General features: G+C 37.8%; 1 protein-coding gene across 3 annotated transcripts in view; it reads right to left on the minus strand.

The window, feature by feature from the left end:
- Nucleotides 1-26,817, minus strand: part of SORCS2 (sortilin related VPS10 domain containing receptor 2) — a 596,570-nt gene that overhangs the window by 60,892 nt on the left and 508,861 nt on the right. For all 3 annotated transcript variants that reach the window (XM_064449081.1, XM_064449080.1, XM_064449079.1), the window contains exons 9-14: nucleotides 26,096-26,275; nucleotides 19,980-20,126; nucleotides 18,457-18,559; nucleotides 9,107-9,183; nucleotides 3,007-3,098; nucleotides 1,434-1,541 (exon numbers count right to left, since the gene is read on the minus strand). In XM_064449081.1, coding sequence (XP_064305151.1) covers nucleotides 1,434-1,541; nucleotides 3,007-3,098; nucleotides 9,107-9,183; nucleotides 18,457-18,559; nucleotides 19,980-20,126; nucleotides 26,096-26,275 — 707 coding nt within the window. The remainder of the gene's footprint in view (nucleotides 1-1,433; nucleotides 1,542-3,006; nucleotides 3,099-9,106; nucleotides 9,184-18,456; nucleotides 18,560-19,979; nucleotides 20,127-26,095; nucleotides 26,276-26,817) is intronic.

Genomic DNA, 26,817 nt, shown 5'->3' on the forward strand with positions numbered 1-26,817 from the left:
CTTAGAAACATACAAGTCATGTGATATTTTTTATGATTTTTTTTTTGTCAGTCTGGGCTCATGTACCAAATCTAGCTACAGTTTCATATAGTTCAGATGGATGACTTCACAAAGATATCACTTTACATGAGCCGTTTAGCCTATTCAGATATTTAAGTACATCTTCACAAAAACACTGTTTTTAATAATAAAAAAACCCACAGAGCACATAGTCATCATTGTTTTATCTGCCAGTAAGTACAATTTAGGATAAGCTCTTGATCCCTCTACTTCCACCAAAATTAATGGAAATCCTTCATTCAGAGGCATAAGTGGCATATATTATACCATAAAAAAAACTTGCTTGAGAGAAGGGGGTGATGGTGGAGTAATCCTGTTCTTCTCAGGTCATACATGTATAACAGGATATATGGGACCGTGGAGAAAGCAAGAACTAACAGACCAAAATCACTCCTGTGCAGTACAGCATTATGAACTTGGTGCAATGCTTTTAAGTACATTGGGTAGGATTTCTGTTTTGCTGAGGATCCTTCACAGAAATCCACACTGGGCTATTTTTTTTCCCCTGGGGAAAATGCTACTGGGACATGTCAAAGGCAGCTCTATTTGTAACTCCTAGGAGAAAAAGCTTGTCATGAACACACTGAGCTCCAACAAAAAGGCTCACACAAGCTGTTCTGATAGGAGCACATGTAACAACCTGCACATCTCTGACTACTTTCCCCTTTCCTGCTGCAGTCAGCATGTCCCCTTCTCTCTAATTGGACATGTATTTCTTAGTCTCAGATAGTTCTAAAATATTAGCATTTATCCTAGAGATGGAGCAAAACATGGAGCTCAGATCCAGATGTCCCTGGCCCTTTTGAAAAAGATAAACAGGGGCCTGAGCTGCAGGATTTCATTATTTTTAACTCTATTCACAGCATCTGCCTCAGTCACTGTACAGAATTAAAAGGTGTATTTGTTAGCACAGTGTTTGATTACACTATGTACTGCAATGCTAGTTACTAAGACAACAACATAGTTTACACTGTGAAGACAATTGTCACAAGAAGGGATAAATATTTAGCATTTTTGAAGTCTGCCTAAGAATCTGTTGAAAACAAAAAAAACCCCAGGAAATAGTTATTTTTTTTACCTATGTTTCTCAGATTTGTATCTGCAGCCCTATTATTCCACTCTCCCTGGTGGTAACTTTGCAAAATTTCACATGAACATAATGGTTCATCTTTACAATCTGAAATACTGCACTGAGATAATTTCAAAGACAGGCTGCATACTAGGGCTTTTTGGACATCAGTGCAAGAGTCTGTGTGGACTGCAGGAAGCAAAAGCCACTGACTCAGGACTATCTCAAACATCCACAGTTAAAAATATGCTCAAGTGCATAAGCAGAGAGAGCCCTGAAAAAGGAGGTAAAACCAGAAACTTACGTCATGACCAGCGTCTCATCTCCAGGTTCACTAAGTAATCCATCTACAAAGACTGAAGTGCTGGTAAAATTATGTGTACTCCAAGTCTGGCCTTCATCTATGCTGAACCTGTAAAAAAGCAGAAATGGTTTTCATTTACAACTACTATTATACAAAACAGAATTCATTCATTTAAAAAAGAAAAAAATCCCCTCACTCCTAATGGATTTACAATCCCCAAAATACAATATAACTGGACAGTGTGTCATACTAGTGTGATCTTTTTCTCAACAAAATAGCCAGGGACTCACATCTTTATTAGAAGGTATATAAGTTTGCCACAACAATGGAAATTCTCAGTCAGATAAAAACTTGAGGTCAACAAACTGTGTTGCAACCTTGTCAGTTCAAGAGCAAGTTAATTTACACTTCATACTTTCTAGAAGCCTCTGAGCTACAGACCTGTTAAGCAGAGGTCAGTGAAACACCAGAGGCAACACAACCCAACTGCTAAAATGTGTGGGAGGTGTGGTAATTACAGGCACCAAGGTGATGGCCATTCACAGCTGCTACCAGCCACCTAAAAATTTTCAAGAGATGCTGATGAATCAGCAAAACATATTTCAAATATTCTGTGCACCCAAAATTTATGAATCAAAGTCTCTTTTGTTCTGTACATTTCTTCCAGGTCTTTTGCATAGTAGGTTAATGATGCCTTTCATTCTAGCTAACCAAGTACATAGTCTAGTTCCTATTAGTATATAGAGTATTACACAAAAATTAACGTAGTCACAAGTGATAAAGATCTCTTACATTTTTTATGCAAAAGATGATACTTTTGTATGCCATTACATAAGGTTACCATATTTTGCTTCACTATCATGCAGTTTAAAACTAGATATTTTGTAACAAAATCATTAGCAGCAAATCCTTCCTGCCAAACAAGCTGAGAGGGCCATTTGCTGTGTTATCACTATATGACAGGATCTACCCATACAACAGTTAATTTGTGCATGAATATCTCAGGAGAACTGGGCTGCTTGCATACTGTATTACACAGCATGTAAAAACACATAAGTCCTTTCCCCATTGGCTCCCAAAGTCTACATTATAGTGTTCTTCCCAGAGCAACTCAGGGCTATTTTCCAACGTCTTCATTCACTGTGGCCATTGGAGGGGACAGCGCTTCATTACAGAATGAATGAGCTATCCTGAATGGGTACCTAAGCCTTATATGCATCATAGGTTAAGCATCATTGCCATATACTGCTGGTGCAAACCAGTAGCAGATAACAATCATGTTAAACAGGGCTTGTACTGTAGAGATTCAGGATAGCTTTTTAGGCAAAAAATATCTGCACTAATGCAAGAAAATTTTATAATGATTTATGTATTATACCATGGTACCTTCAGCACCATGAAGTAATCTTTAAGAAAATATCCACCTGCATTTGGCTGACTTAAGGAATGTTAAATAAAGCTGACTCCGCCTGCATTTCTTACAAGACCACATTAAAATGCTCATCTTAAACTCTGAACTTTGCCTGAAATCTTGCATACACAATAGCTCTACTCTAATTGACTGTAGGATTACTTGAGTATTTTCAGAGGGATAGAGGTGTCTTTGATGGCCACAATAACTCCACCATGGTCCAGGTACAAGATGTGATGCTCTTCTTCAAAGACCTACAAGTGAGACAACAAAAGGCCAGCTAAGCAAATGTACAAACGAGCAGAAATACAATGTATGAGCAAACCAGGATTAAAAGACTTATAAGTTTTATAATGTCCGCACTTCAAATTGAAAAGGACATAAAAGTCAGTTTAACTCTTCTATTTCTCCCAGCTGTAAAAGAGAAGAAAGTTAAGCAGGTGAATCAGAAAATGTTCAGGTTCAAATCACAGTCAGATTAAACTGCCTAGAATGATTTTAGCCCAAGCTTATATTTCTCACAGTATGCATTCTGCATTCCTTCCTATCATATATCACCAAGCGACCTATCACCTTACTTTGGTACTTGCCATATTCTGTGTATCTTGCAGAATAAAATGCTTTGTAGTATAATTCTAAGGAAAATAGGAAAAGTATTGCTGTCCATTACTTTCTCACACATTCTCCAGACTCTACAGAACTTGAGATAATTGGTGTAAGCATGTTTTCTGCATTTCCAATGTCAATGATTTATTTAAATTCAAACTTTATGTGATCTCACACAGAGGCCGGGCCGCTCTGAGTTCTGAACCAAAATACATGTAATATTGATTTAACAGTATAAAGGATTCAAAATTTCCTGAATTCTTTTCGTTCATTTTCTAGAGGTTTTCAGCAGTACTAAAATAAATGAACAGGTAAATATCTTCCCTATTTTACATCTGAAATCCATTTTAAGACAGGGTTTACTCATGTTATTAACCTGTGAAAGTTCATTTAACATAAAAGCAGGTGATAAAGCAAGAGTTACTACACACACTTAGCAGTTAATAGACGAACACGCAGCCTCCTACATGCTTTGACAAAGCAAAGGTGAAAAACATAAAGGTTAGCTTCACTTGGCCTTGTGAATGAAAAAACCGTAACAATACTAAATGCTACATTTAGAGGATTTATCAGCAAGACTGAACTAGAAGGGATCTTACAGCACATTCACAATTACTTCAAAAATAGGAAGCGTTTGATTTGGGATAAGAATTCAGTCTTGCTCTCATCTAGTAAGAGCATATTTTATGGGAATCCTAGGGCTTCAAGTGTCTGATCAGTTTTTCAGTGTTGCCAATTTACAGGCAAAACCTTGATATGAGGCATTTACAGTCCTATCTACTTGTTCCACACAGCTGCATATTTTAGAAGAGAATTCAGTAAAGGATAGACATTAATTTTAGATGCACTTCAGAAGGATGAGATCAGCTGGAGCCAGATAAGCAAGCAGAGTTTTGATCCTCCTCTAAACTTTGTTTGAACTTTTGCTCAAATCAAAATGAAACATTTTGATGCTGGGACACAAAGTCTCCAAAAGCTTCACTATCACACTGAAGATAAAGGAAGCTGGTATCTGCATCACTTTATCCAAATTAGGTTTTCCCAGAAAGCACCATGGCACTTCCTCATGCACCACTTCAGTACACCAGCTTTACCCCACATCCACCTGGCATACTGTAAAGCACAGCAGGCACATTATATCATGTTCTTCTTGCACACATTTCAAACATTTAATAACCAAAAGCTATGACATTCCTGATGAAAGCAACTCTTCATCTTCAGTACATTGAAAAGAATTAACAATTTCATGCCTATGGAGTTCAGCACAAAAGTAAATATTTATGTCTACTTTCTAGAAAAAAACCATGAGAAACAGTTTGCAATGGATTTAGGGAAAGGTGGTCCCAGTGTCAGAGATGAAGTTTGAACCCAGTAACAAGTGATATGTATGTTCACAGTCAGCCATGAATTCTGATATATGTCTCTCCACTAACTAAAGTCAGGTAATAAATTTATTACAATCCTTAACTAGTAGCCAGCAACTACAGAAGTAGATTTTTATAACCTATTTATATGGTTTTTCTTCTTCTGTAATGTTACGTGCTTTTTTGTTATGTGCAGTTGTAAATTATGACGTTAACTTCTTTTCTTTCCCTCTCTCTCCTCACTTTGCTCTCCATGTTTTTTCCCATGTCTGTCCTAACAACCTCAGCAGCTATTTCAGCCCAGGCTATCTGTTGGGAGCAATTAGGAGAGCTACATGAAATCAATGAAAACATGTTTAAATGGTCCTATAGAAACATACTCCACAAAATTTTACTCTGAGATACATAAGTTTCAAAAGTAACCAAAAATGCCCAAAGTCACTTGCTTCTCTCATGAAATGACATCCATTTCTAAAAGCAAATCTGGAAACAGAAGTTTCCTACACAGAATAAGCAGTTGGACCTTCCCAGGGGTGAGAGGCTGGGACTGCAGCCTTTAATGTTGTGTTTAAAGGTGTTACCATTCAGCTCTTAAGATGTCTGCAGAAAAACAAGTAGCCTTGCTTAAACAAAAGTTTTCCAAATGGCTTTGATACAACAGGATTTTACATAGAGAAATAATATTCCAACAAAGCAAGCACTGCACTAAAGCTCCAGAGATCTAGATTCCATTCCTAGACCTACAACAGCTTTCTGTGTAACCTTGTCAGCTTAATTGAGCATTTTCTTGCTATGCTATCTACTTTGGTAGCAGATCAAATACGAAATGTTTTTTGTTGCTGCTTTTTTGCTTATATTTAAGCCATCTCTTTGGAAAACCAGACCCTTCTCTTACTCTGTTTACCCTGTTTCAGGCACAGTGTTATAACAGATGCTGTTGAACTAGCAACAGCAACCATAACTGTGAAGAGAATAAAACAAAAAAAAAAACCCAAAACCACGCTCATATGCTTACACAAGGTCATCCTTAGCATTAGACAGAATATCCTAATATTTTAAAAATCAGGACTGAAAAAACAGGCCCCACAGGGGGAAAAAAATTTAAAACCTGTATGGTCTGAAACTGTGTTCAAAGGTAGCCCGTTTCTCCCAGGATGCAAGTTTTATTTATCTGACTCCTACCATGGTCATTAACTCATTTTATGATATTGTTTTCCTGGTATAATAGACATAGAAATCTTCCAAACAGATGAATCTGTCCCACGAGTTTATCTTTGTGGTTCACTTAAGATGATCTAAGCCCATGTAGTTCAGGACAACATCAAGGTGAGATTCCCTTCTCACCTTCTCAGCGATGATTTCAAGAGATACCAAGAGGCAGCTCAGGCATCATGCCATAAAAAGGCAGGAGAACAACTGGAGCCAGCCTAAGTGGTATTGTGGCTACTTATAATTGGAATCCCGGTTTTACTTTTCCATTTATCACCAGTATTTACTTAATTTCACAAAACACTCATTTGGGTATTTTTATTTCTACTAATGAACACTGGCTGTATACCCTACCATAGTAAGCCTTCCTGAATACTCTTCTGACCTTACCATATGCAAGCGATGGAAATACAGGCTCAGTTAAAACCATTTTAAGCATATATAGGTAGTTAAGAAAGTATTGAAGAAAAATTATCAGTAGATTGTTGTTAAATTGAGAATGTATTACAAATTCAGGGACTCAAGGACTGGTCCCAGTTACAGATAACAAACTGAATCTGAGTCAACAATGTGATGCTATTGCAAAGAAGAGAAATCTTTTGAAATGCGGTGCCAGTAATGTCAAGACACCAAGGATAATCATTTCATTCTGTTTACTACTGATAAAACTTTTAACTTTGCATCCAGTTTTACCATGCTTCAGGAGAGGGATGTCACATTAGATAGTTCAAACAACGAGCAAAAAAATGGAAAAGCACTTTAGAAATCGGATCCATTAGGAAAATCAGTGGATTCCAGTCTGCTTTTTTCCAAGGGAAAAAACCCTATGCTCTGGGTAGACATGATAATTACCTTTCAACGTCTGAAATGTTATTCAGAGGTGACAGGAAACCACTCCTCTCCAAAGACAAGAAGAAATCAACTTACCTTGCAAAGTTTGTGAAACTGCAAGAAAAACAGCAAAAACATGGCCAGCTTATGTTTAATATTCAGAAAAATCTATGAAGAATGGTGAAACACCACACAGGAAGACTGCGGAATCTCCTGTGGTGAAGGATTAACAAACAGGTCTGACAAATCTCTGTTAGAGATGTTCTTAGTATGTCTGATAGTGCTGTAGGGCGCAGGGTTGGATTACATGACCTTTGACCTTCCTCCCAGTCCTATATTCCTATGAACTAGTACTGCTATTATTTCAGGAAAGCTTTTAATTAATTCCTTGAACTGCCTTTTCTCCAAAGTCCTTTATATTTACTTTCCTGTGCTGCCCTGTCACTCTACGCAAGCACAGACTGCTCTTCTCGTCTGCAGGCAGCTCTGCAACATTATGTGTGGCATGTGAGAAAGGTGACAGGCATTCACTAATGATAACCGCAAAGTTTCCAAGTCAGTGACTTAAGCGCCCGAAGAGCTGTGCCAAAACATGAGCTTTGCTCTGCTTTTGCCAGCTCAGGAGACCTATAATTTACTGTCTAAATAATTCCCGTATCATCTGACTGAAGCCTTGTCTTTTCTTGCATGAACTCCAACAGAGAAAGGAAATGTACTGCTGTCCTCTGGAAGACCTGCTTAATCGTGAACACTGAGGCCATAAAATACATACAATAATCTACATTTTCATTCTGATGGCAAATATTAAGGCTGAGTAAGCTCTTTCAAAGGCTTCATAGCAGTTTTAATTAAAATAAAGCTAGCAATGATGTTTTTCATTTTGACTGTCATAATAAGGGATCAGTTTGTGGCTGGTTTTACAGCATGAATAGTCATCTTAAGGTCAAGTTTCATCACATATCATTTGCCTGAATATCTCACAAATAAAAAGCAGTGAAAATATGAATTTGATCTCCTTCACTCTTTCCTTCTTATTTTTCACCCCAGAAAAAACATAGAACTTAGCAAATGATAAAAATAAATGATTAGAGAGGTCTCTGAAGTGTTGGACAACACGGTACCCACTGTATATCCTGGAATACTTCTGCATTTAAACAACTATTTATCATCTGCTAGAAATCAAGAAGGAATTTGGCATAAAATTTAATCTTTTAAACCTCAGAGGACATTATCATGACAAAAGTAACATAGTTCTTCTTAAAAGTCCTTCTATGGAGTACTAATGGCACCCTACAATAGCTACAGAAGAAATTGTCTGTATCTTTTTCTTTTTATCTCAAACTCCCCAGCTCAATAACACTAGTGAGAGCATCTTCACACTTCTCAGGTAATAACACAACTGAATTTTATTTTAGCTGAACACTAAAAGACTATTTTAACTGAAAATAAATGACTTTTGGACACACTTTGGTGGTTTGAGCGTTGTTTATTTCCTGGATATAAATTGTAAGTAGATTCCTGAACTTCCTTATATCTTATGTTTATGATTGTTGTTGCTATTTAGACTCAAAAAGAAAATATCTCTGTGACTAAATATTGCTGAGACAGAGCAATTTAGGAAAAAACACACAATAAAGGTGCAATGTTTAAATTGACACTAGGCGTTGGAAGCAAAAGACATCCAGAATTCAAATAGCATCACAGCTACTACAAAACCAGATTTTTTAAATACTTTGAAGTCTGTAGTCCTAGAATTAATTAAATAATACTTAAAGACATTCAAAGGTTTATTGCTTTTTTCACATCCCTTTTGCTTTCTCAGTTTCAATGGAGAACAAAGTTTAAGCTTAAATACCAGTTTTCAGACCATGAAGAAGAATAATTTCTTCCTTTCTCTCTAAACCATGTCTTTCAGCTTGGAATATTTGTACTGCCAGATCTAGCTGAAGTCCACTTCATCGTTAGCATAGGAAGATTACTTAATTAAAAACCTAAACAGACTCTATGGTTTTTTATGTAAGATACTTCTAAAATCTTTAAAAATACCAAAATATTTGAGTTTCAGCAGAACCTGAGCACCTGACCAATTTGAACCTTTGCAGATCACCTCCTTAATCTCTCCCAGATTCCAAGCAAAACAGTGTACCCCTCAAAACAGTGGGTATTGAAAGATTAGTTAAGCATTATAAAATTCATCATATTGGGTACAATAAAATTATTTGCAGGTGTCTTTGATGATTTCTGATTCCTACCTGACGCCATGTGTTCCCACAGTCAGACGTTATGTACATTTCTTCTTTATACTCAACCAGCTGGGACCCCAGGTTACCTGTGAGGAAACAGGAGGAAACAAGGGTTGCATCCACACAAGCAAGAGATTGGAGCTAGTCCCGACTCCCTTCAGAGTGAGAATTTTCTAGGTCAGAGCAAGAACTAAACTCAGATGATCAGCAGACTGACTTCATTTCTGCTAGCACCAGATAAATCCTTTTAAAAACATATATGTATACTTTTAACTTCTTCCTTTACATTGCTAGGTGTCCATAGGTGGGAGCAATGAGGCGTGATTCGAGCATTGGAATGCAGAGGCCAAACCAACATTTTAGTTTTGTTGCTGCATGCTGAAAAATTGTTATAAAAGAACTTGTATTTAAGATGTAAGACTGAAACACCTATAAACTCAGAAGCCATACCTTAACCTTAATCACGTTCTGTAAAATTACTCAAGTTGCACTTGAATTGTTAAAAAATTTGTTTTATTTGTAAGACTTTATGAAATGGTAGCAAAACCTAGAAACTGGAGAAATACGTAACACTGAAAAGAGGGGGCAGGGAGTTTGAAAAAGTGTCTAAATACAAAAGAATATAAAGCAGAATTACTTGATTTACCTAAATACTGACCAGGAAGCTACTGAATATTTTGACAAAAAGCACTGAAGAGCAGCAGCTAGCATTCAGATTACTGCAAAGCAAACAGAAGTGTTAAAACAAACTTGTGGAAAACGATCTTAGCATATGCAATCCCAAATCTGAGATCTTCATCTTTTAACACGTGGTATTTCAAATAGCAAACTATTAAACCACCAGGCAGTTTACAGTATTCTAGGGGAGAAGCAATCATAGACATAATTCCTTCTAAATTATGTCCTCCAGGGGATTTTGACTTAAATATATGGTTTGCATGTTTTTACAGTAAAAATAAGATCGAAGTTCCTCTCAAGAAAATCTTCTTAAGCAGAAGAGATGAGGAAAGAAAACACTTGAGAGTAAAGATAGCAGTATGAAATTTTACTTGTGTGTTATATAAATAGCTGTTTTTACCCACCAAAACAGATCTGTTTATGCAGAGTGTGCTCATTAGTGCTGAAAGGTTCCTGAGAGGAATGACAGTGCCCACTGCCCAAAATACACACTCTGTTTGGACTATCAAGATTGCATGTGCTCCACTGTTTAATGGTTTAACTCTACATCATTTAACCCTAAATACAGCCTAGACAGAATTAAGGTATTTATGACAAATGAGGAGATTTATAGGAGTCAATTCATTTCTTTCAACTGCATCTAACATTTCAGAAGATGCCGCTGCCCCTTCTTGGGCTTTCATCTTTCCAACCTACTTCACACTCTCTCCTTTATCAAAAAATTCAGCACAGATTTAGTTGGCTGCATCATTTTGAAAATAAGACCCTATTTCTGTAGGCAATGAGGAGATTTGATAAGGTCAGTACAGCATGGATGAAGGTGATGCAGACTGACCACGTACTTAAGAACAAGGCTCGTATGGACGAAGTAGATTTAAGACCTGTAAGATTGAAAGTGTGCCAAAACCATCTTAGGCCTGAAGTGCAGGGATGACCCTCGTGACTACTATTGGATGTGACAACAGTTGTGCCAAGTGGGAAGGAAAGAGAAATGGGTAGTTGTGGAGCGAACAGCCCCTATTTTTTTTCCTGCAATCATCTTCATCTCCAAAAATAGCCCACCATTAAGTCAGCACCGAGGCCATGGGGGGCTTGCCCAGGAGGTGTGTGGTCTCAGCTTCCCACCGCTCTGCCTGCTGACTTAGCCCGTGCAGCCAGGGTAGCGAGGGACATCATATGACTTCCCAAAAGGGTTATCATTTACACATAAGGCTGCCTAGTTTTAAGAAATAAAGGCTCTGGTGATACAAACAATCAAAATCAAACCTCTGTGACAGAAATGACAGAAACTTACAACCACATCATCAGTGTTAAGGACAAAGGACCATAGGCCTAACACAAGGTTCAAATTTTGGAAAAAAAAGATATATTAAGCTTATAGCTTTATTCTAATCGTCCTTGGAAAATGGTGTGTTTTGGTTACAGTCATGTTATGTTCACTTAGGCAGATCTTCCAGTATACAAGAAAAAACCCAACAATTAAACATGATTAAGTTGTGACTATATCTAATAAGACGGATCTAAAATGAAAGCTTCACACCTGAATTTGGTTGTATTCCTTCCCCAAATTCAAATTTATTTAAATCTATTTGGTTTATGGTCATTTTCAATTTATTATTGCTTTGAATCCTAGAACCCCATGTAAGCAAATATCAGGAAACATGATCTGATTTTCCCGAGTCTCACAGACCTCATCAGCAAGTAGGACCAGATCCCATCAGCTTTGTGTAGCAAAGATTAATCTGGTCACTAGGAGGAGGTATGAATGAGAAATCACTTTCTCAGGATGCGTAGGAAGGGAAGGGAGATTTGATTTCCTACTTATACAAAACATATTTCTTTTGCTATTCTTACTTTCTTTCATATACTTTGCACTGGTATATGTTTCTGTATTTCTGCAAATGGGTATATAGTCCTGCAGTTACAGAACTTTTTCTTATTTCCTTGTTAGAATCTAAAGCATTGCTGTCAGTCTACACCCTTCTTTTCACAGCTACCTTTAATGAATACACTGTTAGTTTTGCTTCTGGGAAAATACTGTTTATTCTATCTCTTTTTGCCGCTTACTGAAATTTGCTTATATGAGTAGGTCTTTATTTTGAGAATTGCTATGGATCTGCACTTTCAAAAGTGCAGTGGGAAATTGCTTTAGCTAATGGAGAATTAGTCTGTAAACTAAACAGCATCAACTTGTGCTTCATTAGAAAGCCTTTTATATCCAGCTGCTATGGTAATGACTGAAAGGTATTAGCAACAGCTTTGTAATTGCAGCTCTGTAACAAGGCAGACATGACTTCTCCTAGTTTTGGTTTTACCTTTACTGCCTTTTCTAGTAAATGAGCAAAAGGAGCTGGTGGCTTCAATCACAATTACAGAGAAATGCCATTCTGTCAAAAAACACAACTGATGACAAACTTGGCATAGAGGCTGGTGTACTGCTTTGGGGGAAAGGGCTTCACTGCTCTTTAAGGTTTGAAAATAGTCCGTCCCCATGCCAAGGGTGAAAGCCAGAGGTGGGGCATGCAGGAACTTCTGATTGCCCACATAATGTTCTGTGCATTAATGAAGGCTGTAATTTCCACTACTTTCAGATTTTTTAGGAGATGTAAACTTTTTAAACTCTAGTCTTCAAGCACATAGGAAAACCCTTTCTGTAAGGGTTTTCAATTTAGTTGCAGTTTGCTATGTGGGTACTGCAGACAATGTCTTGCTGGAAAAACAGTGTCAGTGGATTCAGAAGGAAAAAGCAGATGAGGCAGCAAGCAGGACACCTGCATCACCAGTGGAGACAGGGAGGCTCCTGCAAAGTGCAGGCAGTTATTTGCAGTGGGAAGTGGCCACACTGCCACGTCTCAGGGGTGACAGGCAGAAGAAAATTTCCATAAGAACATGGGGCAGAGGGGTGATGGGTTTAAGCCAAGGGTATCTTTGAAAGCCATTAGCCTGAAAAAATAGAACAGGAATAAAACTAAGTCATTCAAAGAACTGAGGAGACTCACCACAGCTTTATTTGCAAACATTTCCATTTCACATGCGTCACAAAAGAGTTATGAGTTTTCTCTATTTAGTTACATTGTTTTAACTTTATCTTTTATATTCTGAGAAAAAAAAAATAACTTCAAAGTTTTGGGACATTCTTTTATTTTTGAGATTTAAAATAAAGCACAGTTTTACTTAAAGATTCTAGCTACCTCGCTGTGTGTCACATTACTGGATTTAGCCAGCTAACTAGACAAAGCACATGTAGTAACACCCTGTAAACCCATTTACAGCAGCTCCAATTCACAACAAATGACATGCAAAAAGTCCTGACATTAATAACATTACAAACAAATGACTATGAAATCACAGGAGCTGAAATATCCTGAAAGTTTCCACACCATATCCAAGTGGAATTATGAACCTTATCTGTGATAAGCGCGGCCACAAGTTACACATGTGCACAACTGACATCACGATCAGGTGACACAGAAGGCCAGAAACAGCGAAGTTATGCTCAGTCCCAAGACTAGAAGCCAATACTTACAGTTCATAAGCACGATTCCCACCACGACCTGAAGCGTTTAGCCTGTACTGCACACCCACAAACATCAGTCTGCCTGCTGAATCACACCAAAATCTGTGCTCCTTCTTACAGCTTTAAATGTCTGCAGTAACTCCTCAGGTGTGCCACTACAACATGGAAACTTTTTTGTCATTTTAGTGGTTCTATGTTAGATCCCACAATCCGTCTGTGGTAACAAGTAAAGGTAATATAATACATTGAAGGCAATTCAGGTTCATACTGAAAAAGTTACTGCACCTGGAATGGATAATCAACTGCAGATTATATTAGCCAGAGCTATAAATGGTATCATTTTAACATCACTTTTTGATCTAAACGGCCTGAAAACTCCTCTGACACATAACAGAGTGTTTTGCCATCTAATTTCAAGAATCTTTGTCTGTAATACAGAAGCTTCTCAAGTTTGTCTTTTATTATTTTAGATTCTTTTTGTAGTTAAATGATGTGAACAGGAAAGGAGATTCTTCAAATTACTGGGAGTGTTTGCTTCAACTTTGCTTTCTCCATTTCTCATGCAATTTAAAATATATTGGTTTAAAAGGCTTTGCTATCCCTAACAAAGGGATGGCATTACTGCAAACACCATGCGTACATAAAATAAAGAAGGCCAGAGACTGCCTGCAGCCCTAAGCCAGTTGGCATGACCTGACAACATTCACACCACAGAGCACGTAGCCCCGGCTCTCCGCAGGGGCTGCTGCAACAGCCAGATGTATTATTGTGAGTTCCCTCCCAGGTTCAAATTACCTGAAATAACATGAAGTTTATGTTATAGGCCATGAAAATGGTGTTTTCGTGTGATGAAACTGGGGATGTGTGTGGCATGCCCCCAGCTATGATGGATGTGTCAGAAGGTAGAAGGCCAAGGTATGATAGCTTCGTTGGGCTGTATCGGTTAGGAGAGGTAAACCTGTTGCTATCTTCATTACAGCAGTTACCAGAAACAGTCCCGTGTATGTGCCTTCTCCCAGACCATGGCCTGGGGGACCACACACTACATCTAAATCGTTCTTACACACTTCCCCAAAGGCCTTTGTCACCAACAGAGCCAGAATACCATGCTAGATGGACTCTTGACCTGGCCAGTATGGCTCTGCTGTTGTTGTATTCTCATAACCTGTTTCTTAAAATTAGCAAACAAAAGGAAATTTTGGTCTGAATTCTGGATTTTATGATTAAGCACAGTCACCTTTTATTGCTATTATTTGCATCCTTACAAATCTTTTCAAACTATGCTTTGGGATACAGGAAATCATCTCTTGCTTTTTTACTTGTCCTGAGTAAAGGCTAATTTTAAAGTAATTGGGTAAAAGTACACATTCCATCCCTGCAGGAGTGGAAGCTCCAAAACTAGAATACATGGGTACTAACTACCCTTCAACATATTTATCCAAGCTATTTGTAACTTTGCATATTGCAATTTAGCAGTTGGTAGCACAGGGGTTTGAAAGCAAGCAATATATTTTAGTGGTGACTGGCAAGCAAAGCTCTCTGGAAAGGTGGTATAGCTGTGAAAAACACATACAGATATCAAGAGAGTAATTAAAAGCTTGTCGCTGCTTAGGCATTTTGGCAGGTTCCTACTGGGTCACACAAATATGGGAGATTAACTTCATTTACAATTTACTATTAATTTACATGTTTTAAGCGCTAGTTATCACTGCATTTAGCCATATTTTTTATACGTGATTTTAGACATGCTTACTTTGAGAAAAAATAATCCCCATATGCAACACTTTGATAATCCTTCTAATACGGAAAATCTTTTCCAGAGACTTAAATTTAGCATAGAGGCAGATACCTACTCCAAAAAGAGAGATGTACCTTGCCTAGATTACTGGTAATTAATACAGTTGTAACATCCCTTCAGCCAATGCACAATAAGCTAAAATGTCATGGTTTGTAAATTCGTAGTCACAGTGTAGAACAAGCATACAACCAATTTGTGTGTAAATGTCCCAGACAGACAGTTTTTGCCTGGCAAGCTGAAGATGTGTTTGGCTGAGGGAACGATTGATGTCATCAGAATGGAGGCACGTCGATACAAGAAAAATCCAAGGGGATTGCAGCATATTCACTCCAAAATGCTCTGGGAAATGCTCAGTCATCTCCCTGTTCCTTCATACTGTCATGGTTTTCGCTGGGATAGAGTTAATTTTCTTCATAGTAGCTAGTATGGGGCTGTGTTTTGGATCCGGGCTAAAACCAGTGTTGATAATGTGAGGATGTTTTAGTTGTTGCCAGGTAGTGCTTACACTAGTCAAGGGCTTTCCCACCCTCCCGTGCTCTGCCGGGTGCACGAGAAGCCGGGAGGGGAGGGGTCACAGCCGGGACAGCTGATCCAAACTGGCCAAAGGGATATTCCATACCATATGATGTCACGCTCAGTATATAAGGCTGGGGGAAGTTGGCCAGGGGAAGCAGCGATCACAGCTTGGGGACTGGCAGTGTCAATTGGAGGGTGGTGAGCAGTTGCATGACTTCTTTTTTTTCCCTGGGTTTTGCCCCTCTCTCTCTTGTTATTTTCCTTTTCATTATACTACTACTATTATTATTGTTACCAGCATCAGCATTTTTATCATTACCATTATTACTATCTTATTTTAATTATTAAACTGCTCTTATCTCAACCCACAAGTTTTCTTTCTTTTGCTCTTCTGACTCTCTCCCCCATCCCACTGGGGTGGGGGGAATGAGCGAGCAGCTGTGTGATACTCAGTTGCTGACTGGGGCTAAGCCAGGACAGTCCTTTTTATAGTGGCATCCTGCTGCTGATACAAATTTATCACAATGTATGCAATGTATTTGGGCCTGATAAAACAAAAAGTGAACTTTCCAGCACTTCCTCAATTTGTGTGAATGTGCAGCATTTACTGCTTGCTTGGTTTGCCATCTGGATTGGAAGCTAAGCAGACAAATATTGTAAACTAGCACCTGAAAAATCTACACTTCTCTAAACACTTTTCATAGAAAAGTCCTTCACAAGTTTATAGTAAAAATTTACACATCAATTGACACACATTTCATAGCTGATGTTGCCAAGATTAAAATGCACGAAAATAAAATGTAAATGAGAAATTCTATTAAATTTCTTAAAGGGAGCAAAGCAGTTATTTAAAAGAAAACTTTAATATGCAGCTATAAAATTTAATATTCTGACTGTACGATATATATATATATAAAAGCTATAAAAATGCATCCTTCAGAACTATTTATGCAGCTTTAATAGAGTGGAATTTTTATTTGTAAATATGAGTTTAAAGAGATGCAATTTTAACATCCTATTATTGCATTTGTCCCAAATGCTCTAGGCATTAATGCTGTTCACTGTTTAATTATTTTTTAGATTAAAACAGTATTCTGTAGTGTCTGTGCTCTAATTTTCAAGCACAGTATCAAAACTATCCTTAAGTCACAGGTCAGGTTTTCCATTACCACAAGCAGCTGTGTTGTATAAGCTTCCTACAAAGTAGCCAAACTCCATGTTAGAGGGAGGTTGGTTTTTTTCCCTTTTTGACTGATAACCACACTGCTCTTATTGAGAGGATGAACTTCATGGTTCGTATGGTTAGCAACTGTTTTCTAATTTCTATTTACATCACTTCTTTCTACCTCACGGTTACATTTTAATGAAAAAAAAAATATTCCTTTTTGTCCTTCATTTTTCTCAGCTAATGAGGTTCCTCTTGTAAATATTCTCTATTTCCATCAACTGCCAAGCAGTCCCTTTTAGCAACTGCTCATTGGGCCTGAAAATTGATGATCAGCATTGTACGCATTCTTATTAATAAGATTATAATGCAAGGACAGAGAAAAATGAAATAGAAGTAATGGACAAAATCATTAAACATCATTGCTTAATTTGCTCCTAGAAGGCATTCAGGTACAATATGATGAGGCTATAATTAAGAACCTACATTAGAATAGGAGAACCTTTATGTAAAAAGAAGATCCCTAAGACAAGTTTTTAAAATAAATATTAGGATTAATACAATGTGAATTAAACACATAATAAAAATGTATCTACAAGGACACTGTATAAATTCTTAGTCTCATTTTGTCAATAATAACATAGCAGCATTTTACCAGGTAGGTCTGCCTCCAGTAAAATACTTTAAACTCCATTTACAGTAGGGGAAAACTTTAAATCTTCAGTTATATTGAAGTAACGGCAGCTGTCAGTCTCTTTCAAAACCAAATCTGCTCACCTGGATATTCTCAGGAAATTTTCAATTTAGTAAGCTGTTTATAAGAGACTAGTGTAAGCTAAGGCAGAAAGCATTATTGATTAAAAACATATATACTTTTAGGAAAAGAGAAGCAGTACATGTGTGTATCTCACCTAAACATAGTTCATAACATAAGAATAAAATAATGTAATTTTAAAAAGCTTTTAAAACAGTTAACATTTCAGTAATTTTTAAACAAAGAAATGGAAAATTAAATTAAATGAATAGATGAATCACAAGGATATGAAGTAAAACAGGGTTATGTGAATATTTTTCTTGATGAGTATTCAACACCGCAATGGAATTTCTTTTATTAAATCCCGCTTCACGTTAGTAAGGCTCCATATGTATGTTATAATGGAGAAGCCACAACCAGCACTGTTCCCAACACGGAGACACATTTGCCTCTTTCACTTCATCTCTCTTTAGGCAAAAAGGGAATTAATATAACTCACAAGACAAATTATCTGTATCTAAGAATAAAGAACAAAGGCTTGGCCACTGCTTACATCAGTTTATTGGATTTGCTGGGCTATTCATGATGCTGGAGGCCCTACACCCCACTTCTATGTGTGGAGAAAAAGAATGCAGGACAAGTCCTTCAGCCACTGTCAGTCCTCCACACCGCACTAATGGGGAAGGAGATATTACACAGCTTAGAGAAGTGTAATGTATTCTGCTATGTATCTGTCTCAGAAGACACAGCTCTGGGACCTCAATTAACTTTTATTAAATTCCTTGATCAAGAGATCCCATAAAGGATTGTTCTCCAGGGAAAGCCTTATACTGGCAATGTTCCTAGCATGGTATCGTTATAAAACAAAAGACTAGATCCACAAAGAACTGCTGCCACATTTCAGGTCTTAAAAATAATTTTATGTGTTTACCTGCCCCCATTATGAGCCCTGGTGCAGTGTCCTTCGTATGGACTGTTCCTGACACATAGGGATTGTCTGCCCAGCGGAGATGGAGGTGAAGGTAGCAATCAGGCTTGTGGGGGAAGAAGACGACACATTTTTAAAAACAAAGCAAAACAAAACCAAACCAAATCCCTCAAAAAACCCCTCAAACAACTGGTAACAGTTATGCTCCTACAATAGTGAAAGCCCAGCCAGAAAGCAGCTTCAGCACTGTATGTCTTTGTAGAGAAAGAGAATGGCAGTTTCCCATGGAGTCAAAGTCCAGTTTGAAATATTAACCTTAGCTACCTAACTAACAAGAACCTCTGGTGATGTGTGCGTATTCTGCCACTGTCTCAGAAAAAAAGGTTTCTAAACTCAAAAAAGTCACGATGAAATTATTGTATAAAAAAACCCTTGTGACAGAACAATTGTTTAAACTTTTAACTAACAGCACAGTATTGCTTGTTTTTTGGTCCCAGGTAACTGGTAAAATGATGATTAAAACCAACTGTTTGTACTGAAATGTCTTTTCTAGAAAAAAGGTAGTATGAGAAATAGCATAATGACTTTTGGACACACTGATCATCTCTCCTTGCAAAGCAACTTACCGCTTCTTGCTCTTTGTGCAGCAGCACTCAAAGGTCATTGCTCACGGCAATCTGACCAGGAGCTTTACCAGGAGCAGGCTGCCAGCACTGCCTGGGAGCTGCTGCCACTGCAACCCCCCACTCGCCTTGGAGAGCTACAGATCAGGCCCTGCAGGCTTGAATCATATAGCACAGTCTTAAACTCTTCAAAAGGGAGCCAGCAGCTCCAGCCCTTCATTTCTGTTACGTGGAGAAGGATCAAATCTCTGGCAGTGGCAGGACTAAAAGCATTTATTTCCCCCAGCGTGGAGCCCCAAGGAGCAGAGACTCAGTGAGAAAAATACAAGGTTTTCAGTTCAGACTTGCAAATAACAAAATACTATGGATAGATGGGACATCTAAACAGACTGAAATAACATCATCTTTCAAAAAGAAAGGACTTTTTCATACAGTTAACTGTAGTGCTTATTTCCAAGCAACCGTCAAGTGTTCCTTTTAACATGGAACCAAGGGTTACCTTTGTTTAAAATGTAACAAAAATATGAAAGATGGAAAGAAAAAAGATATTGGTAAGCTTTATTTGACTGATGATATGGCCCTTATACCCAGACACAAATTACTGTTGTCATGATTACTCTGAACTGGGATGTGTGGTTGACACACAAGAATGTCCTTTTTGTATCAAAGTAAGCTCTACAATAAGAAATGCAATGTTAACAGAGTCATGGCTACTCACTCTACAAGATGACTGGACTAACAGCTTGTGAAATCACTGCTCACGCAGTCAAGCAGGTTTGCCTGCTGGTACGGCTGGTAAACTTGGTGCAAAGCCCTTGGGCTGTCTGAACTACTGCATATTCTACCATAAAAAATAGTTCTTGTGCATTTTAGAGAAAGGACAGGCTAAAAAGAACCACTTACAGGTTTGCAGTTTGTTGGTTTGCCATTCATATCAATGTCTGGAGGGTTTAGAAAATCCCAGTCACGGCCTTTGTTGTAGGTTATCAGAGTTGTAACTTTCCCATCAATTTTCTGGTTGGCCAAAAAGACTCCTTTTACACCTCTGACCTGAAGCATACAGAAGAGAGGGTTAAAGACCAGCACATACACGTTTTTTTCAACAAGAATTATCCCCGATTAGCTGTTCTTTTGTGGCTCTGAACTGTGTACCTCAGGTAGTTTCCTCACTAGGAAAGTGAATGACACCTTTTTTTGAAAAAAAAAAAAAAAAAAAGGAAGGCAAAAGGATAAGAGGAAAGGGAGAAGGGGGGAAGGAGAGGATAACTACTAAGTGATTTTTATTTCTTATTGTATTTGAAAAGGATATACAGTTTTCTCAATTTCAGAAGGCTAATCAAATTCCATAGTTTATACAGCAAAATACAAAAATTATGATAGCATGGCCTTACTGTACACTACTGTTAAAATTGCAGCTTTGCATCTTATTTTAAATATGGGTATCTCTAAAATGTTACTGTACAAATGATGTAGGCAATTTATAACAGCAACCTGACTTTTTCACTGAAGTCATGTGACCCACATCATACAAATATCACACAAACAGGTTACAATAACAAAATACAATATAATATTCTTTAAAGTAACACTGAATTAGGAAGCAGAATTGCCCTTTGTAGGAAATAAATGCAAACAGATCATCTGGGAAAGAAACAGTAAGGGCTGAATCAACCTCTCAGGCACCTGAAATGCTTCCACACCCAGTCTACCTCCACACATTTAGCCTCCCTTCACCTGTTTAACCTCTAGGTAAAAAGAAGAAAAAGTTTACAGGCTCTCTTCTCTCTTGGGCAAACTTAGTTATTTTATTTCAAAACAATCTGTAGTAGAAAATAATTACAACTCAATGTGTCAAAGTGAATGAGATAATCTTTAGAAGCAACCTGACAGAAATTGCACCCCTTAATATGCTTAGTTCTAGCCCTAACATTTATGTTATATGTTAATAATCCACCCAATGGCATGAGATAAGATCTTGTATTAAATCTGAAGGTTCCTTAAGAGTACTCTTGTTTCCCTTGCAATTATTTATGAGGTTTCTTGAACTTCTGAAAAAATCTGGAACATGTATAGCAACTCATATACTATTTCCAGCATAGCAGAGCTCTCTAAACTGCTTACATGATGACATTTAACAAAACTGAAGCATTCATTACAACTAAATGCACAAGATAGCCAGCTCCTTGCATGATAAGGAATATTTGCCTCTTGCTGACAGGATTCATTCCTTGACTTACTATTTATTTTTGTATCTGAAATACTTACTGTTTCCTTTTTATTTCCAGCTACTAGTCATGGACTCCCTTTGACATTCCTTTAAAAAAAGTTTCCATTTAGGGTGAAGAGAAGGCACTCCTTTCATCACGCTACAGATTTGATACCTATTGTTTATAAATCTATGCTTTTTCCTAAGGAACTGACCCAAATCTAGAGAGAATAAGAATGCTCTGCTAGCTATGGTAACAGCCTAGAACTTGGAAATGTTTTTACATTTAGATGACCAAATTCTATATAGATATTCCAATACCCTGTTCTCTCATGAGTTCCTTTTTTTTTAAACACCATGCACATGTGGTTGGCTTATTTATCCAGGAGGTGATTCTGAGCTTCCAGCATCCAAGCCAAACGTACTATAGAAGTCAACTACTTTGCAGTTCAGGTGAGAAAAGGAAGGGGAGGGAAGAAACTAGGAAGCTGCTTTCCTTACTTTCAAAACACTTGAATCTTGCTGGGGCTTTATTATGTATTCTGTCTTCCAGAGACAGCACAGCCATGAATAAGACTGAAAATCCTGGCGGTTCAAATGTTTGATTGGGAAAGCAGACTTGGGGTTCATTTTCTGTGCATGTCTTTCTTCCAGTGAACACAATATTAAATATTTAAACAATAATTAGATCAGGAACTGCAACTGAGGTTTCCCTCTTCATTTGTGGATGGCAAAAACAGTGCTGCATCATGAATATTTTTGTTTCCTCTCTCTCTCTTTCTCTCATTCTTGTTTAATGAATATTTAACCATTCCATATAATCATTCAATGGGAGTCAGGCTAAAATTTTTCTCCATTAACACTCCCGTCTCTAACCTAACCACGTGCTAGGGTAACCTCTCCTCTCTAGAATACAGGACATGAGTGTTTGAATCTATCAGACAGAAAGGTTACGAAAAATACTTTTTCCAGTGTCTCAGTTAACTTCTCTCACTGCTGCTCTGTAAAAAGATAAAAGCCAACCAGCACTTCAGCCGTTCTATGTTGATTGAAAGGCATAAAACCTGCTTGAAATAAAAAATAAGTTTCAGGCATCCATCTACAGAGCGAGTTCAGAAGTGTGATGTTTGGAGTGGTGCATTAGCCTAAAAAATAACAATACAAAATTATGGTGTGTAAAAAATGGCAGCTTCAAAACACCCCACCCCCTCTGTAGCGTTTTCTTTTTTATTTGTCCTGTGACCTACGTAAATGCATGCTTAACTCCTTCAGCAAATACTGTGAATGCTGTATGTTAAATCTACCTTCTGGATTCAACTGTGATGCCAAGGCACCCAAATTTTTCTATACTTTCTACTCCTTGACTCAGTTCCCTAATCTAAAATTGGGAGATTAGTATCTTCTTACCAAGAAGGGAGAAGATTCCCATTAGTAATAATTTGCTATGGAAAAGAAGATATTTTGACATTGTGGCATCTTCAGTTACTCTGATGAGCAGTCCAGTAGCTACCCAAGACAGATGGAAACAAGGACATTCAAAAGTACCTTTTCTTTGATTTTCTTTGGACTTTTGGATTAGTTCTCAGAGCACTTATTTTCCAAAGCAGCTCAGGGGTTAGTGGTTCCCCAGTAATCTTAGAAAAGCACTTTGTACCTTATAAACCTATCTTCTAAACAGGTTTTTTGCTATGACTATTTATTCCATGACACATTAATTGCTGCTTTGTTACATTACTGTTTTTACAGCCAAACAATATGCCATATTACTTGATAGCAAGAAGCACTGTTCAGATGGCCCCACTGCATTTATTAGCAGCAGTTACTGAAATAAAAAAAGTACTGCTCTATAATAGAAGTTTGTGATTAAAACTTAAATATATACAATTTGTATTTGGGAAAAAAGAATAAAGAATGTGTACTGCAACTTGTGTAGCTCTTACCCATATGAGGAGTCATAACAAGATCCAAACTTGAAGTACGGCACTAGTATGCTTATTTTTCAAATCTGCCTATGTTGAATTTGTGACTGGTTCACATTGGCAGCACTTGACAGAATTTCAAGGACATGCTCCTTTTGTACAGTCACAAATTTCAAGGGCATGGTCCTTTTCGACAGTCACTTAATGCTTTACCTTTCTTTTCCTTTCCTTCTTTGAACAAGTATGTGGGAATTTTCTTCCACACATGCAACATGAAAAGAAATATGGTACAAAAAAAAAAAAGATAAAGCATGTAAAAGAAAATGAATGCAGACAGGTATAAACCTATGAAAGATTTTATAGCAGATGTACAAGTAAAAGATGAAGTAAGGTCAGCAGAAGATAACAAAGATGAACAGTGCAAATTTTAAGGAGAATTATGCACTAGTGGAAAGAGAAGTTGTCAACGATTGAGGACTGTCTGTGTTGCACTGAAGATTCCTCTTGCCAAGACGGGATACTTGCATTAAAATGCCCAGACAGAAAACTCAGACTAGACCATAAACAATTCTATCCTCAAGGACTGCAATATATGTTATATTTAGTAGCTAGTTTGTACTGTGTAAATAATCCATACATTACTTGTAGATATGAATACTTGATCACGTTCTAGTAAGGAAGATGAACACTAATTATTTATCATACAAGCTATCTGGAAGCTGTAGGCTTTCTTATTATAAGCAAATAAAAGCATTCTCCTATAGTGCAACTCTATTCCAAAAATAGCTTTTAAAAATTGAATTGTATGACTCCATGTGTATTGTCTTTAAATTACTCTTCATCATGTGCACATTTTCTTTTTAAGGTAACCCTACAAATTAATTCAGTACCCACAATAATCTAGGATCTCTCTCTCTCTTGCTTATTATCTAATACGCCCTCAGTAACATTGTGTAATTCTGAAATCATCAGAGAAACTGAATTAAGGAAATAACCCCTGTAGACAAAAGGACAGCCAGGAGTGGCATCTCTGTACAACTCATCTGAAATTACATGCTACCGGTGACACCAGGAGAAGAGATTGCACCCAACTCCCTTTTAGCTTTGCATCCTGCAGGAGTGACCAGGAAGGAAGAGCTGCAAACTACTGCTGCCAATAAATCACCCTGTAGGAATCTGGCTACATACAATGTACAGCTTCACTCATTAAGAAGCCTCATTTCTGAAAAGGTAGAGTCTAGAAAATAAACATTGGTAATGATATACCTTTTGTTTTACTACAGCCATTTGGAAAGAAAAAGCTAAACAAAGATGGAGAGATAAGGTGAAAAAACTACCATAATTTTCCCCAATGTCCTAGTTTTGGCTGGGATAGAGTTAATTTTCTTCATAGTAGCTAGTATGGGGCTGTGTTTTGGATCTGGGCTAAAACCAGTGTTGATAATGTGAGGATGTTTTAGTTGTTGCCAGGTAGTGCTTACACTAGTCAAGGGCTTTCCCACCCTCCCGTGCTCTGCCGGGTGCACGAGAAGCCGGGAGGGGAGGGGGAACAGCCGGGACAGCTGATCCAAACTGGCCAAAGGGATATTCCATACCATATGATGTCACGCTCAGTATATAAAGCTGGGGGAAGAAGAAGGAAGGGGGGGACATTGGGAGTGATGGTGGTTGTCTTCCCAAGTAACAGTTACACGTGATGGAGCCCAGCTTTCCTGGGGATGGCTGAGCACCTGCCTGCCCGTGGGAAGTGGTGAATGAATTCCTTGTTTTGCTTCCGCACGCAGCTTTTGCTTTACCCATTAAACTGTCTTTATCTCAAACCATGAGTTACCTCACTTCGACTCTTCCAATTCTCTCCCCCGTCCCACTGGCAGAAGGAGTGAGCCAGTGGCTGTGTGGGGCTTGGTTTCTGACTGGGGCTAAACCACAACACCCCACCAAGAAGGGTCTAATTACTGCCGTTTAACAGCTCTCTAAGTGTATGACTCATACCCTGAACTACTACAAACCTTTCCAGAGAAGTCTGGTGCACTCATGAAGAGGTTTGTTGTTTTTATTTTTCAGCTAACACCAGGCAGATTAGAGGGTACCAGTGGCCAAACTGTGTCAGACCAAAGGTCCATTATTTTAATATCCTTACAATGGCCAGTGCTACATGCTACAAGAAAATACAGAACCAGAGCAAACGTACACCTTATTACATTTAAATGTAATAATTAACAGAAATGGAATTGGTAACAGTTTGTGTGACTCTTCCAAAATGCTATATTCTTCAGTCTTTTATTTTGCCAAGTGCACTGATATTAAAATCCAAAACATATTTGTTTACAGGAGAGTTTGTCTCACAGCGAATGCTGTTGGCACAGGACACCTACTGAAAGCAAGTGGATTTGCTGTCCAATATCTAATTTTGTTGGTTCTTTGCTTGTCAGAGCTGACAGCCTAGCACAAGGCTCACAGGATTACTGTTTAAGACTCTACTGGCTAAAATATGTCCTGCTCTAAGTCAGGAAGTGTATCACTGAGTCACCTAGAAGAGAAAAGCTGCACATAGGCAGATGCATAACTTCTTACTTCAATAATAAATTGTGCGGCCAGCTTCATTTTTCAATATCTTAAAAAAAAAAGAAAACCCCACAGGCAGTTCTGGTTTTGCACATCCATGGAACCTCATACCTTGAATCTAGTTCTTAGAGCACAGAGCACATTAGCAGAGCAAGAGGGAAACATGTAAGTAATAATGATGCACTACCAATAAGAGAGAAATCCTAGTCTTTTTATATTAAATATAACCATGAAAGATATATTAATGTAAAGTTAATTATACTGAATCAATATAAAAAAAAATTAAAACTCCACCCAGACTACACACATTGGAAGAGATAAAGGCCTACCTCTAGAATATCTATCAGGACATTCTCTTCTGGCTGCTTTGTGCTCCGGACATTCTCCAGCAGGATAGAGTAGTAAACACCTTGCGGGTCAGACTGGTACAGGTTGTACGTGTCTGTCTGGTACCACTCCTGAACAGCCACAAACACCTGGTTTTCATCTGTACTGATAATCTGTAAATCCTGCAGAAAAAAAAGATACCAACTGACTCATTTTCCCATCATTTCTATTTTACAAACAATAAGTTGGCCAGGAGACTTGAATAAGCTGGGGGTTGGGGGCGGGGGAATAAATCTGAAAGTTCAGTGACAGTAATATCTCAGCGTAATACTAATGAAAATGTTGTATCCAACCACTCCAAGATGGTCAGTCACTGCCTTCTGGTTACAGGTTATCACAGTGCAAATCAGCTTAGTGAAGACCAAAAATCATGAACGTGCAAAAGCTGTGATGTGCTTTGATTGTATGGGAACAGACTTCTTGAAAATAAGGAACAAAAGGAAAGAAAAAAATGTAAATGATGTTCCAAGATCTGGATGAGAGTCAATGGAAGACTGAAACAACATAAACAAAGCTATTAAAAAAAAAAATAATCCCCAGGTACCTAGAGAATAAAGAACTATTTTGTCCAGGGTAAAGCATAATATAGCACAAGGATTAGATACAATTTACAGCAGTTACACATAGGAAGTAGTACATATATTGTGACCAGCTCACACACATT

The sequence above is a fragment of the Phalacrocorax carbo genome, chromosome 4, assembly GCF_963921805.1.
Source record: "Phalacrocorax carbo chromosome 4, bPhaCar2.1, whole genome shotgun sequence".
Classification (NCBI taxonomy): Eukaryota; Metazoa; Chordata; class Aves; order Suliformes; family Phalacrocoracidae; genus Phalacrocorax; species Phalacrocorax carbo.